General features: G+C 44.3%; 1 protein-coding gene across 7 annotated transcripts in view; it reads right to left on the reverse strand.

Moving 5' to 3' along the window:
• Positions 1-11,463, reverse strand: part of RUNX1 (RUNX family transcription factor 1) — a 176,255-nt gene extending 164,792 nt beyond the window's left edge. For 3 of the 7 annotated variants that reach the window (XM_055703229.1, XM_055703225.1, XM_055703224.1), the window contains exons 1-2: positions 11,161-11,463; positions 10,859-10,972 (exon numbers count right to left, since the gene is read on the reverse strand). In XM_055703229.1, the coding sequence (XP_055559204.1) occupies positions 10,859-10,913 (55 nt within the window). In that variant the 5' untranslated portion in view covers positions 10,914-10,972; positions 11,161-11,463. The remainder of the gene's footprint in view (positions 1-10,858; positions 10,973-11,160) is intronic. The other 4 variants (XM_055703228.1, XM_055703222.1, XM_055703227.1 and 1 more) reach the window with 4 other exon arrangements.
• Positions 11,464-11,905: the final 442 nt, after the last annotated feature.

The following is an 11,905-nucleotide window of genomic DNA, read 5'->3' on the forward strand; positions in this document are numbered from 1 at the left end:
ATGCAGCGGGGGTCTGTTGTATTTCCTAATCCTTCTGGTTAGAGTGGACTTTTCTGAAGGCTGAAAGGGGAGATGAAACAGCCTGAAAAAACTCCAACTGCTTCTGTTTAAATAGTGCTTTTGATGTCCAGCTGGTGTGGTTTAGTCAAAGCAGTTACACAGTGAAACCTGGAGGACATGGGCCTCGGGAGCTGCTTCGCCCTTCTCCATGTGCATAGGGGACGTGCCGGAATCATGGAGCTGTTAGAAGAAGGAGCGCGAGGGAACTTCCCTAGCCAGCCTGTAAAAAGGAGTCAGCCCATCAGCACCTGGCTGGAAATGTGATCTCTAACTTGCACAATGCCATTTTTTATTCCGCAGCTCTTGTGAGCATGGTAAAATGGGGCAGAAAGGGCCAGGATGCAGCTCTGAAGCAAAAGGCAGGTTGTGGCACGGAAGGGGAGCCAGCCTCACCCCTCCGTATTTCATGTGTACAAAAGTGTAAGGGCAGCTGTGCGTAAAGGGACCGCTGACCTAGGCCATCAGTGACAGAGCTTGAGGTTGTTAACACCTTTACCTGGAGGAGAACAGCCATCACAGGTCTCATCCCATGCCCAAAGACGTCAGCCAGGTCTTTCCACTGGTTTCGTTGGCTCTTAGATTGGATACAATGTACACAAAATACTAGGCTGCTTTAATTGCCTCAGTAAAATGTGAACCTAAAACATCTTTCCTCATGTAGACATCTCTCTAATGACATAACTTCACCCCACAGGGGAACCGTACCTGTTGGTACATGTCTAGTTACAGCAGAGCACTCTCCCAAATGGGAATGTACTTAGCGTTCATACTGGTAAAGATTAATCCTACACAGTAAAGAAAAGAGGCTGTTTGGTTTAGAAACAGCTAATGTTGTTTAGAAAAGGTAATGTAGCTTTTCTGCTGCATAGCATAAAATAGATGCACCTAAAAATATCAGTACAAAATAATATCATTCCTCAAAAGTTGTTTGGACTGTGTATGAAATTATAAAAAAATGACTATTTCCATTGCAACCCCTATTAGGAAGATTGTGTAGAAAAACTACACAATAATAAAAGTTCTGATTGTTACACTAAAATTTAAGTGATTCATCACTTTTGAACTCAAAAAGTTTATCCTATCACTTTTTCTATTTACTTAGGCAAGCCATTCACATACTTTAGTTTCCACAATACGCCAACATAGTGTACTTGAAACACCCTGTTTCATTTTGAAAAGAAAACCATTTTCTCCAATGCAGGGAGGCACAGCCAGAATAAGTTCCTGTTCATATATAAGGCCTGAATCTTAATTTCAATATGCAACTTATTTTATGCTTAGTGTAAAAAATATGTGTGCTTTTAACACCATACATTATCACTTTTTACAGGCTTGGTGCAGAAACTAAAGAGAGAACCAACTGGTGAAGAGGCTAAGGTGTCTTTTTTCCTTTCAGTGGTGGCCATCTCTCCAGGCTGCATTAGTAGAGGTACTTAGAAAGCATGTGGGGTGCATGGCACATGGTGGCTCGCTGTGCTGTCCGTTCTCTAGCAAGAGGGCAACCTACCTACAGGCTCACCCCTTTTCCCTAGCTGGAGTCATAAGCAGAACGCTTCCCACATGCTATCTGCCCGCACAGCTTGGGTTCAGATTAAATGGTGGCAACAACACAGGAATCAGGTTGGTCTAGAAGTGTGCGGAGTGATCTGGTGGATGTAGGTCTGACTAGGACTCTGCATGAAGTAACCTCCACAGCTCCCTGCCTCCAAGTCCACAGAGGTGTGATGGACAAAGTGGTATTGAATGTCTTTGCAAAGTGTTTGGTCAATATATATAGGAGCAATTAAACCACTCTACATTGCAGTAACTGATTCTACGACCCCCTGTGCAAATGGGGTTAACAAAGTCTTAACTCAAGTGTATCTTCCAGATATGAATCCTGCTACACCCAGCCTATGCAAAAGCCAAAGCTCATTTACGTATAAGTCCTGAAAAACAGAAGCATTTTACAGAAGTCTGATATTATCTAGTAACTGGCGCATAAAATAAATTGCTCTTCCTATGAATTGGGCGTAGCATGTAGTCTCATATCGGTAGCCTGCTCTGGATGATGTGCAACATGGACAGATGGTCAGCAGCCATGGCAGCCGTGCCGTGAGGAGACTGGCTGTGCAGGTGAGGCCTGCTCCTCATCGCCTCTTACTGGGAAAGTGCTTTCAGGGTTGCTTTCCAAAGCTGCGATTGCACTCATGGAAGTCCTGTCCTTCTCTGTCCTTCCATATATGACCAGGAGATGGTACATGCTAAAGAGTGCTTCTTTAGAGTCTGTCCTCACTGTTTACTGAGGAAATACACCTCACTTGTCCATTGGGTGATGTGTACACCCATGATGTATAAACCAAGTACAAATCAACTGCCAACCAGAGGAAAAATCCCAGCCCACCCCAAGTTCCTTCTACAACCTTGCAAAATATGCCATAAATAACCGTCCTACACCAATATTTCCTACGTAAAAGAGACAAAAACTTTCATTCTCAAGCCATAGTTCTGCTACTTGGCATTGCATGAATTACACTTGCACCTTAATGCTATGTTTCTTTTAGCCCTCGTGTCAACACTATTATTCAGGGGTCATCTGTCCTACTCTTAACTTCATGTTTTTCTCTCAGGTTTCTTGTTCTCAAAGGACAGTCACATCCCCACTGCAGTTGATAGCCATTTTGTCCCTGTCTGGGTGGAGCCATGATATTATCCTAAACATCGGCTCTGGAGCATGCTTTGTGCTCCTGGTCATGTCTAGAGAGAAAAGGGGAAGCATGCCTGCAGGCACGTGAGAGTAAGGCAGTGCCAGCTTAAATCTACCTAGCTCATATAGTAACGGTAGTGAAAACCCAGAGGTATGTGTCCCGCCCCCGCGCACCACCACGGTGTATGCCGACATCTTCCAGGGGTTGGCTGGTGGTGACTTACACCCATGTGATTGCATCTGTGTTATCCTTGCTAGAGAGATGAAAGCCTTCATCTTGATGTGCCAGCTTGGCTTTCACTACCCTTTGACACTACGGCAAGTATAAATAGCGACCTGAGTGCTGACAGGCACGGAGGCTGGTCTGCCCACCGCAGAGGCTGTGACACCCCACTCTCAGCCCCCACTCAGCATGCTTGCAGCGCTTGCCTTTGCCAAAGTGGGTGACTGCAGGGTACTTTAGCAACACTTATGGAGCTCTGCATCCTTTGGTGCTTGTTCAAGGCTTCTCTAATTGCCCTGATACCTCTGAGGCATGCATCTGGTTGGCACGGCGCAGGTGTATGCCATAAAACTGGCTAGAAAATGGACTTATGAGAGGTGCAGGTGGTACTTGGCATAAGAAGGTGCAAAACATCTGTCACAAAGGAAACAGACGCTCAGTCCCATGGTGTGCCACTTCGCCCCGAACACGGTGTGCCACTTTGGCCCGAACACACAAGGTATTTTGCAAATGGTCATCCTTCTCTTTTAAAGACCAGAAAAAGACACTTGAAGGGCTGGGTCAATGTCTTCTGAGGTTGCTGATTTGACAAGCATTGCAGGGATTGCCCTAAGTATAGCCAAGTGAAATGTTTATGGCAAATCACATAAAACTTGACAGATTTCAAGTTTCCTCGCACTGCATTCATGGAACAATTTGTAAGAGAGGAGAGCCTTTCAACTTACAGTCAAAACCCTACCTAAGGGCAGCTTCTGAGCACATCTCAAAATCATAGCTTTAGCATGAAAACAGACAACAGAAAACACACTGCAAGACAAAATACTGAGAAGGCAAAAGAAAAAGCCCCAAGACCCTGACTCGGACTGCTTTTGGGTTCACTGGAATCAGAAACTCAAAACAAAAAGCACAGGCTGAAAAAAACCCCAGATAGATCAAAGCTGTAGAAAACGTTCTCACAGATCTTCATGAAGTGAAACTGCCCAATTTCACTGAGTTTCATTTGCAAGCAGAAGTGGTGAGCCCTGCGGACAGTATTAAGGATGAATTGGAAACTCTACCAGGTAGCAGCTACTGTCATTCTCTACCTCCTTGCTTTCACAGTCAGCTCTCCTATGCTCTTTTTTTTCTTTCCTATTTCAATTGTCTGAATACCTCTTCATACAGAATTTGATGTTTTGGACTAAAATGTATCTTGGTCATAAGCCCAGGCCTTACTTTACTGGGACCTAAGTGGAAGAAAAGGTATTTATTTTGAAAAATGATTACATTGGGAATCCGTATATATAATTTCTAGTCTCCTTTCCACCAGCAGGAAGAATGATGTGTCTTGCATTCAATATCACTGTGGGTGTGCTGATGCATGCAGGGACTTCACCAACATACTGTAGACTTTTGTAGGTGCTCTACTGCTCCAAACACCACCACTGTTGTCATCCCATACAGTTCACTAATACACTTCGGAGGGGAGATATCCCTACTACTCATCTACTATTTGGGAAGTTGACTCAAGTCTACACAAATATTATCCGTTCTCTTAAGATGAGAGAAGAGGTAATGATGTAGTGTAATGTTTTCTTGTCCTTCTCTCAGACCAGTGATTCAGATAGCCAGTGGCGTGTCTCTCTCCGTGGCCAGTACCAGATGTCGTGGAGGAAGCCACAACTCATTTTGCAGATGACAGACATGCTTACATGGGAAGCTTTCTTTCCAAGCTTTAACAGAGGTCTGTTTATGCTCTGAAATACAGCAGTGAGAGACAAAAGGAGAACTTAACCCTTCCAAAGCTGCTTTTTCTTTACCTGACTGGTACATATTAAGAAACTGTTATGTATATACAGACCCAGCTGTTTTAAGCATCCTGTTAAACTCTTGGTTTCAATGGTATTTTATGACAATGAATTTGAGGCTGTAATCAGCCACTGTTTAAAAGAATCTCCACTGTACCTTGCCCCATGGACTAAGCACAGATAAAGGAATAGGAGTGAGTGGGTGAGCTGACTGTCAGACTTGTTTTAGGAAAAAACCCAAACAAACAGAGAACACAAGTAAATAAAAAAAAACACAAAACAAAATCTGTGCAGACATATCCTTGCACACTGTAATGTGCAGGAACACAGAAAATCCTTCAGGCTCATTCCCCTCCAGTGAAGGGGTTGCATGGCCTGGCCTGAGCTTGCCCACCACATGCTACAGTGTGCTGTCTCTGTGTGTAGCCTGATGGTCATGGCAGCCACCCGACCCAAAATGCTGCACACCCTAATTTAAACTTGCGCCATGCATCCAGGAGGCCTGTGCGGACACTGAGAAGATGGAGATACCAGGTGGGATTTAGATTCAAAGAGCAGGTGGTCCTTCTGCAGCCAGCTTCAATCCATCCTCTTACTCAGAGCCAGAGCTACTTCTCCCTTGCCCTCCTGCCAGGGCATCTGGACGCATTCTGCTGCCCTTGCCCAGAAGCCCAGCAGGCACCTATGCATTTTGGCACAAGCAGCACAAGCTGCTGATGGAGGCTGTTACAGCTGCATAGTGCAGCCCTCCTCCTACACCAGGGCCAGTCAGGTACTCTGTGGCAGCCTCCTACAACTTCCAATTATCACTCAGTGAGGCACTGCAACCAGCAGTTTCTGTGGAGCACAAGGCCACCCTGACTTCCCCTGGCAGTGGCATTCCCCCTTAGCTCCCGAGCCCACTCTGCATTTCGCCCTTGTGCTCCATGACAGCACAAGAAGACCTCAGGCTAAGACCCCTGCCCAGCCCTCCAGGCACTGCTTAGGAGGTGCAGCAGAGACCACCGGGACCCAGCACATCCCCTCTGCCTGTGGCAGTGTCCAAGTCAGTAGAGTTTCTCCTGTCAGTGGAACAACCTCATTGTTTTTTACAAAAAAAATACCTTTGCCATTTCCTTAGGATGGCTTCTGTTTAGTTGTTAAAAGCAAGTATGTCTATTTCTAAATCCAAGAACAGTAATTTCTTTTCCACTCTTGGTTTGGGTATAAGTCTCCCCTCTTGAATAGGAGGATGATGCAGATACTTATTCTGTGTTCTGAAGTAAAAGTCTTCAGGGGTTCATAAATTGCTGTTATAAACTTGCCAATGTAACTGGCCTTCACATGCATTTAAAGGTAAGCTGACTTCTTTTGGGGTCACGCCTTAGCAGTCAAACTAAACCTTAATTATCTTCTTGTCATGAAAAAAATGCAATTTATTTTCTATTCGTATTGCATGCACTGGCAGTGTGGGGAAGATGCTTTCATTTCCCACCAGAGAGCTACATCAGAACTGGAGTTTGGCTCTTGTGGTAAAACACAGTCTGAGGCAGAGCTGCCATCCAACAATCTCTTATTAACAGCCACATGATAAAGGGTAAATCAGTCTGGGCAATCTGCAAGCCAGCCATAACCCTAAGTCCTTGCTAAGGCTGTCATCACAACACATCAGTACACTGAGTGTGACTGGTTAAACACTCGGTTTAATATTTTGGCCCAAGATAAAATCTCTTGATCTTACCAAAGCAGTGTATTCATCTCTGTCAGATACTTTACCCCTTGCTTCACAGGAATTCCTGTGTTCAGGTCTTGCAATGTTTTTCAAGGCTTTTAAATGAAAAAAGGCTCAAAGAGAGAGAAGGCTGTGTAAATCAGGCATTGTGCAAGCTTTTTCTTCTAGTAAGCCAAGGTTTTTATGAGCTTTAGTTCAATTTCCTATTCACAAGATGCAGTTAGTAATTTATAATGCTGACACAAATTAACTCTTTGTTACAGTTCAGGCAGTCTGCAAAGGTGCTGGAAAACTTTCTCCTCTATGCAGTGATGATGTAGTTTATGCTATCGTGATAAGATAGGTTTCTTCTACAGGGCTAGTGAATGAAAATATGTGGCAGGATTGGGTACCACGTGTCTCCGAGAGAAACGTGTCTTTGGCAGAGTTACTTCTAGTATATGACCACTTCTGCTAATGTCACCAGTTCTGGACCACTAATATAATTACCAGCTTGCTACCCTGCTCCTCACTCAGCACCCTCTGCAGATAAATGTTTAGTCCTAGGGAGGTCTCATGTGCCGAGAGCGTGAGACAGTAGATGTAGACTTTGGTTACAGGGAGCCTCTGATCACTTCACTCCTCCGCTCACATACAGCACCAGGGACTTTAGGTATCTACCACCACAATTCCCATCACAAGGCAAGCCAGAGCCATTAACTTTCAAAGAGAAGCAGTATGCTTAGGTGTAGTTCACAGGTTCAGGCAGGGATGTCCTCCAGAGCAGTAAGAACTTCTTGCTACAGTTTTATTTAGCATTTGCAAAGGAGGAAGCCCACAATGTCTGGGCACTACTTGGCCTGTTAGAACTATGAAGAAAGTATGCACAGCGTATTTTTCTATGTTGTAAAAGTGCTCTGCTGGTGTTTATTTCCATTTGATAAGAAACCAACAAAGCGTTGCTCCACAAGTCTTCATTGCCTTCACTAATTAATAAAAAATACAATAAAGGCAAAACCAGAATTAACCTTCTTTGCATATTGTAATAATTAGACCTTGCAGCAGAAGGAAAAATGAGGACAAAGTGCCCTCCTGGAAAATATTATGCTTCATGTTATTTAGAGCTCCATAAAAACACTGCAAAAAGATTAGTTGTTCTGTCTTGCTTTGTAGGCAGAATTATTAGGAAACCTTACAGGGTAGTCTAACACCCTTAAGAAGTTAAGAGATGTTACGGGGTGGGACTATATAATGTAATTACTAGTAATTAAAAAGGATACATGCACTCTTTAATACAAGACTCTCCAACAGGTCTCAGTTTGGCCCCCCTGTCCAAAAGGCATCACAGTGTTGACCAGGCCAATACACGTGAACCTGCACTGAACCCTCAATATAAGCAGCAATCTGTCCTTATACTATGAAACTTCCTAGAATAAAAGTTTTAACTACAGCCTTGCTGATACAGTCCTAGATTTGAGTAAGAGATGGAGTGATGTTTTTCTGCGGGTTGCAGTGCAGCAAGACACTTAGAAATGTTCCTGCCCTCTACTCCTAACACCAAGCCCAGACTGTAAACTGAAAGAGGCCATTAGGAAAATGAGGCTGTCATTAAAAGCAGAGCCAGTAAGTATTTGAATGTGTTCAGTATGCAGAGCACACCACTGGAGGTTTCAGTATAATCCTCATTTCTTTACCTAGTGGCAGAAGCCAGGACCTGGTGTGGTGTGATAGAAAAAGGGCCATATCCTTTGTGGTGTACCACATTCAATTAATATGTCAGGCTTTCTGTGTCTGTCACTGCTCGCAGGGGCTGGAACAATGGTTCTGCTTCCCCACTCCCCTCTTTTTTCCCAATTTTCACATAGTATCAGGCTAAAAAAGAGTTATGGATTTCCTTCTTACAGAACTGCACGGACTGATAAAGCGAAATCCACGGTAGAAAACAACTTGTTATTTTTCCCTTTACTTCACGATTTCAGTTAAGAGAGAAAGTGCAATACATTTTGGCGGGAAAAAAAGAAAAGAGATGGTTTTGGACATTTCGAATGACCAGTCTATTTAAACACTATTGAGAAATATGGGTGAGAATAACGGACCCTAGGGATGATTATTTTTCTTGCTCTGAGGCCCAAGCATTACTTCTGCTGCACCCAGGATTTTGAAACTGTGCGAAGTTCATTTGAGTAAAGAAAGGAACAAAAAGGGAACTGCTGGAAAACTGTCACAGGCTTCCACATTCAAACACAATATTCTTTCGCAACGATTAAACATTTGCTTTATAACTCAAGCAAAGCACTGTTGCCCAAGCTTTTCTAGCACTGTACAGAGGGAGTTTTATCTTGCATGTGCTGGGTACATACCAGGATCTGTACCTGGGTTGCCAAAACTGGATGGAGATCTTAAAGTATCATGTGTGACTTCTAGCCTAGCCAGACTTCTAGCCTAGTCCAAAGAAATACAGAATACTGGTACTATAGAAATATTAATGACAATAATAAGATCAGTAATAAGGAGGATAATAAAACCCATTCTGGAACATTGAGATAAATCACTTTCTGGATTAACTGGCTTTAGTGGAACTCCTTCTTTTCTGGAGAAATTGGTCTTTGGTCTCCAACTAACTGCCCTCAGGCTCTCTGGGCTCCTGCCTTTGGTATGGCCTCTGCTGTCCCCATCCCATCCCACAGACTGGCTGTGCTCTGGCACTTGCAAGCACTGCCCTATGAGGTTGACTCTGTTATTTCATCAGAAGCACAAAATTTCCTCAAGATGTCTTCCTGTGCTACAGATTAAACAGTAAATAAATGGGTGAGCTAAAAAAAAAACAAAGGAAAAAAAGAAAAAAAAAAAGAAAAAAAAAAGAAAAAAGGCTGAGGAAATGCAGGAAGATCCTTCTTGTTATTCTAGCAGTATTGCTTCCTTTGCTTGGTAGGGGTGCTGAGGAAATGCCAGCTGCGAGTGGTGCAGAGCAGTTAGCCACTTCTTGCTCACCCTTCAGCATCTCCCTTGCCCAGGCTAGAAGGTGCTGCGAGCCCGAGTGACTCACACAGCCCGCTGCGACTCAGCTCCCCTCTGGTGCCAGGAGAGACAGATGTAGAAAAACTTTTTGACACAGGGCAAGGGAAGAACTGAAGCAAGGCAGGCGAGCCGGCCAGCGTTTCGGCAGGCTGCCCTCCGCTCACATCCCGCTCGGAGAGCGCTGATCTGCAGGAGCGTCAGGGAGCCGGCGGAGCTGCTGCTTGTTGTGACACAGCAGCTGGGACGAGCCTTCCGCATTCCCCAGCCCGCTTATTAATACGAATAACTCATGACTCACACCGACACCGCCAGCGAGGCCGGGAAACTGTAGTCTGTAACTATAAAGAGTTATGAAGTGCTGCTCTCTGCAGCCCTGGCCAAGCTCGATGAGCGGTCTGTGACGGGCTTTGTGTGCCTTGTCATCTGCACGGGCACAGCCCTGCTGCAAAAAGGGCTTGAGCGGTCAGAGGGCTTGCGTGGAAAGGGGAAAAGTTCATGCTGTAGCATGAGCTATTTAGGAAGGTAGCTACAAGGAAGAGGACGAGATTCTTGTGCCAGTCCCTGGCTTACTTGTATGAATAACCCATGACTAAACCATTAGCTCCACGGGGGGTTGTGAGAATGTTAGAAGGAGCCTCTAAGCACACTTGGTCACTGGTGAAAACAGACAGATTGCTGGGTGAAGCCCCTTCAATTCCCCCCCTCAGCCCTTACAGGACTGCTTCATTTCTCTCAGGGTGGCTGCAGCCAGTAATTCTCAGTCATGAGACCTGCGCGGCATCAACAGAAACAGAGTTTGTCCACGCCGCTCCTTTTCCTGAGCCATGTGAGTTGCAACTAACTTTAAGCAGGTTTCTAAGCTTTTTCCTGACTTCTCCCCGTTGAACGTGCCTTTACCCAGGCTGATGGTCTAGCATAAGTGAGACAGCATCACGCTCTGCTGGCTGTATGCACCAGCTTGCTGCTCACTCCCTGTGCTTCAGCCTGTAATATGTGTTGTACGCTGTTGGCTGTCATTTTTCATGGCAGTGGCTCAAAAAATCATAATTCTGCCAAAGAGAATCAGAAGGGGCTTGTGCTACTGCTACTGTATCTGCGGTAATTCGTGTCAGTTATTCTAGCACACTTTGATTTATGAAGAGAAAATTCACAAGCATGCAATGGCTGTTTGAACAGCTTAAATGAATCCTTGTTATAATCTCTTTAACGGACCGATAAGTAATGAGATGGTATTCCTGCAAGCTCAGATATTAGCTTCGATGAGAGCGCCTCAAAGAAAACTGAAGTGGGAAAAAGCGTGTACTACAAGAATGTCCCAAGATACTCTCCAGGCATGCATTTTCTTAAGTATGGGAAAGTAAAAAGTATATTTAGAAAGTCTGAATGGCACTTACCTCTCAAGAAGTGCTGGTAAGAAGGAAGTGACTCAAATATGCTGTTTGAAGCCATTGTTTCCTCTTTAAAACTCACTCTCTCTTTACAATGAAGGAATATATGATTTCTTCTACCTTGGGGAGTGAAAAATGAAGAATGGTCATTGCTAACACCCTCCTCCCAGCCATCATGCTCTGTTTCATCCTGGTGCCTCAGGAGCTGCACAAAGCGGATTATAAGGTTCTTTTGCTAAAAGAACTCCGAAATTGTTTCTTAAAAAGAAAAAAAAAATAGCGGATCGGTTGTGGTTGATGATGCTTACCACTCTACGAAACTCTGTGGTTTGCAGTCAAAACGATTTGCCCTGCCTGCTGACCAATATCCCGGACCCGCTCTTGTGTGACTGCCTCTGTACCCAACTTGTGGTTCTGTGGTTGTTTATGAGGCCCAAAGAAGTGTTTCACACAACCAAAATTACAAATTTAACTGTTCCCCTTTCCAGAACTTGCCTCCATTGGTCCCTCTGTGTCATGTGACCTGAGTGATGTCGACCTTTTTTTTTTTTTTTTTTTTAACTTTCTGAAGTCATGCCCTACCCACTCCACCTGCCCTCCCTGGGGCTGCGAGAGGCAGCGATGGAGTCTGATGAGGGAAGGAAAAAAAAAATGACTCACCGTCCCTGATGCTACAAATGGTCTTGCTGAGTTAGTTCAACTCTGCTTGTTTTGTTGTTTGTGGTTTTTGGAACTACTGATTATTTTGATAGAGATTTCATTGCTGCTTATTCAATAGTAATTCAAACCTGGGTATTAGTCTGCTGCTAAGGCAGGATGTGTAACTCATCCTGTAAAACATCAGGAATCAGCTGTAGGAAAGACCACTGGCTGGGGAAAGAACACTATAAAGAGGGTTTAAAAAAAATAATTACAAAAAGAGAAAGAAATGGTCGGGGAAGATGAAAAAATCCCCCAACATTATTTTGAACCTATGTGATGGCACCCTCTAAGCAGTTGTTGAAGGTCCCTAGTTGCTGAGCCGACAGGAAAGGTTTGTTAATTACTTCCATA

Source organism: Falco cherrug, chromosome 2 (assembly GCF_023634085.1).
Source record: "Falco cherrug isolate bFalChe1 chromosome 2, bFalChe1.pri, whole genome shotgun sequence".
Taxonomy (NCBI): Eukaryota; Metazoa; Chordata; class Aves; order Falconiformes; family Falconidae; genus Falco; species Falco cherrug.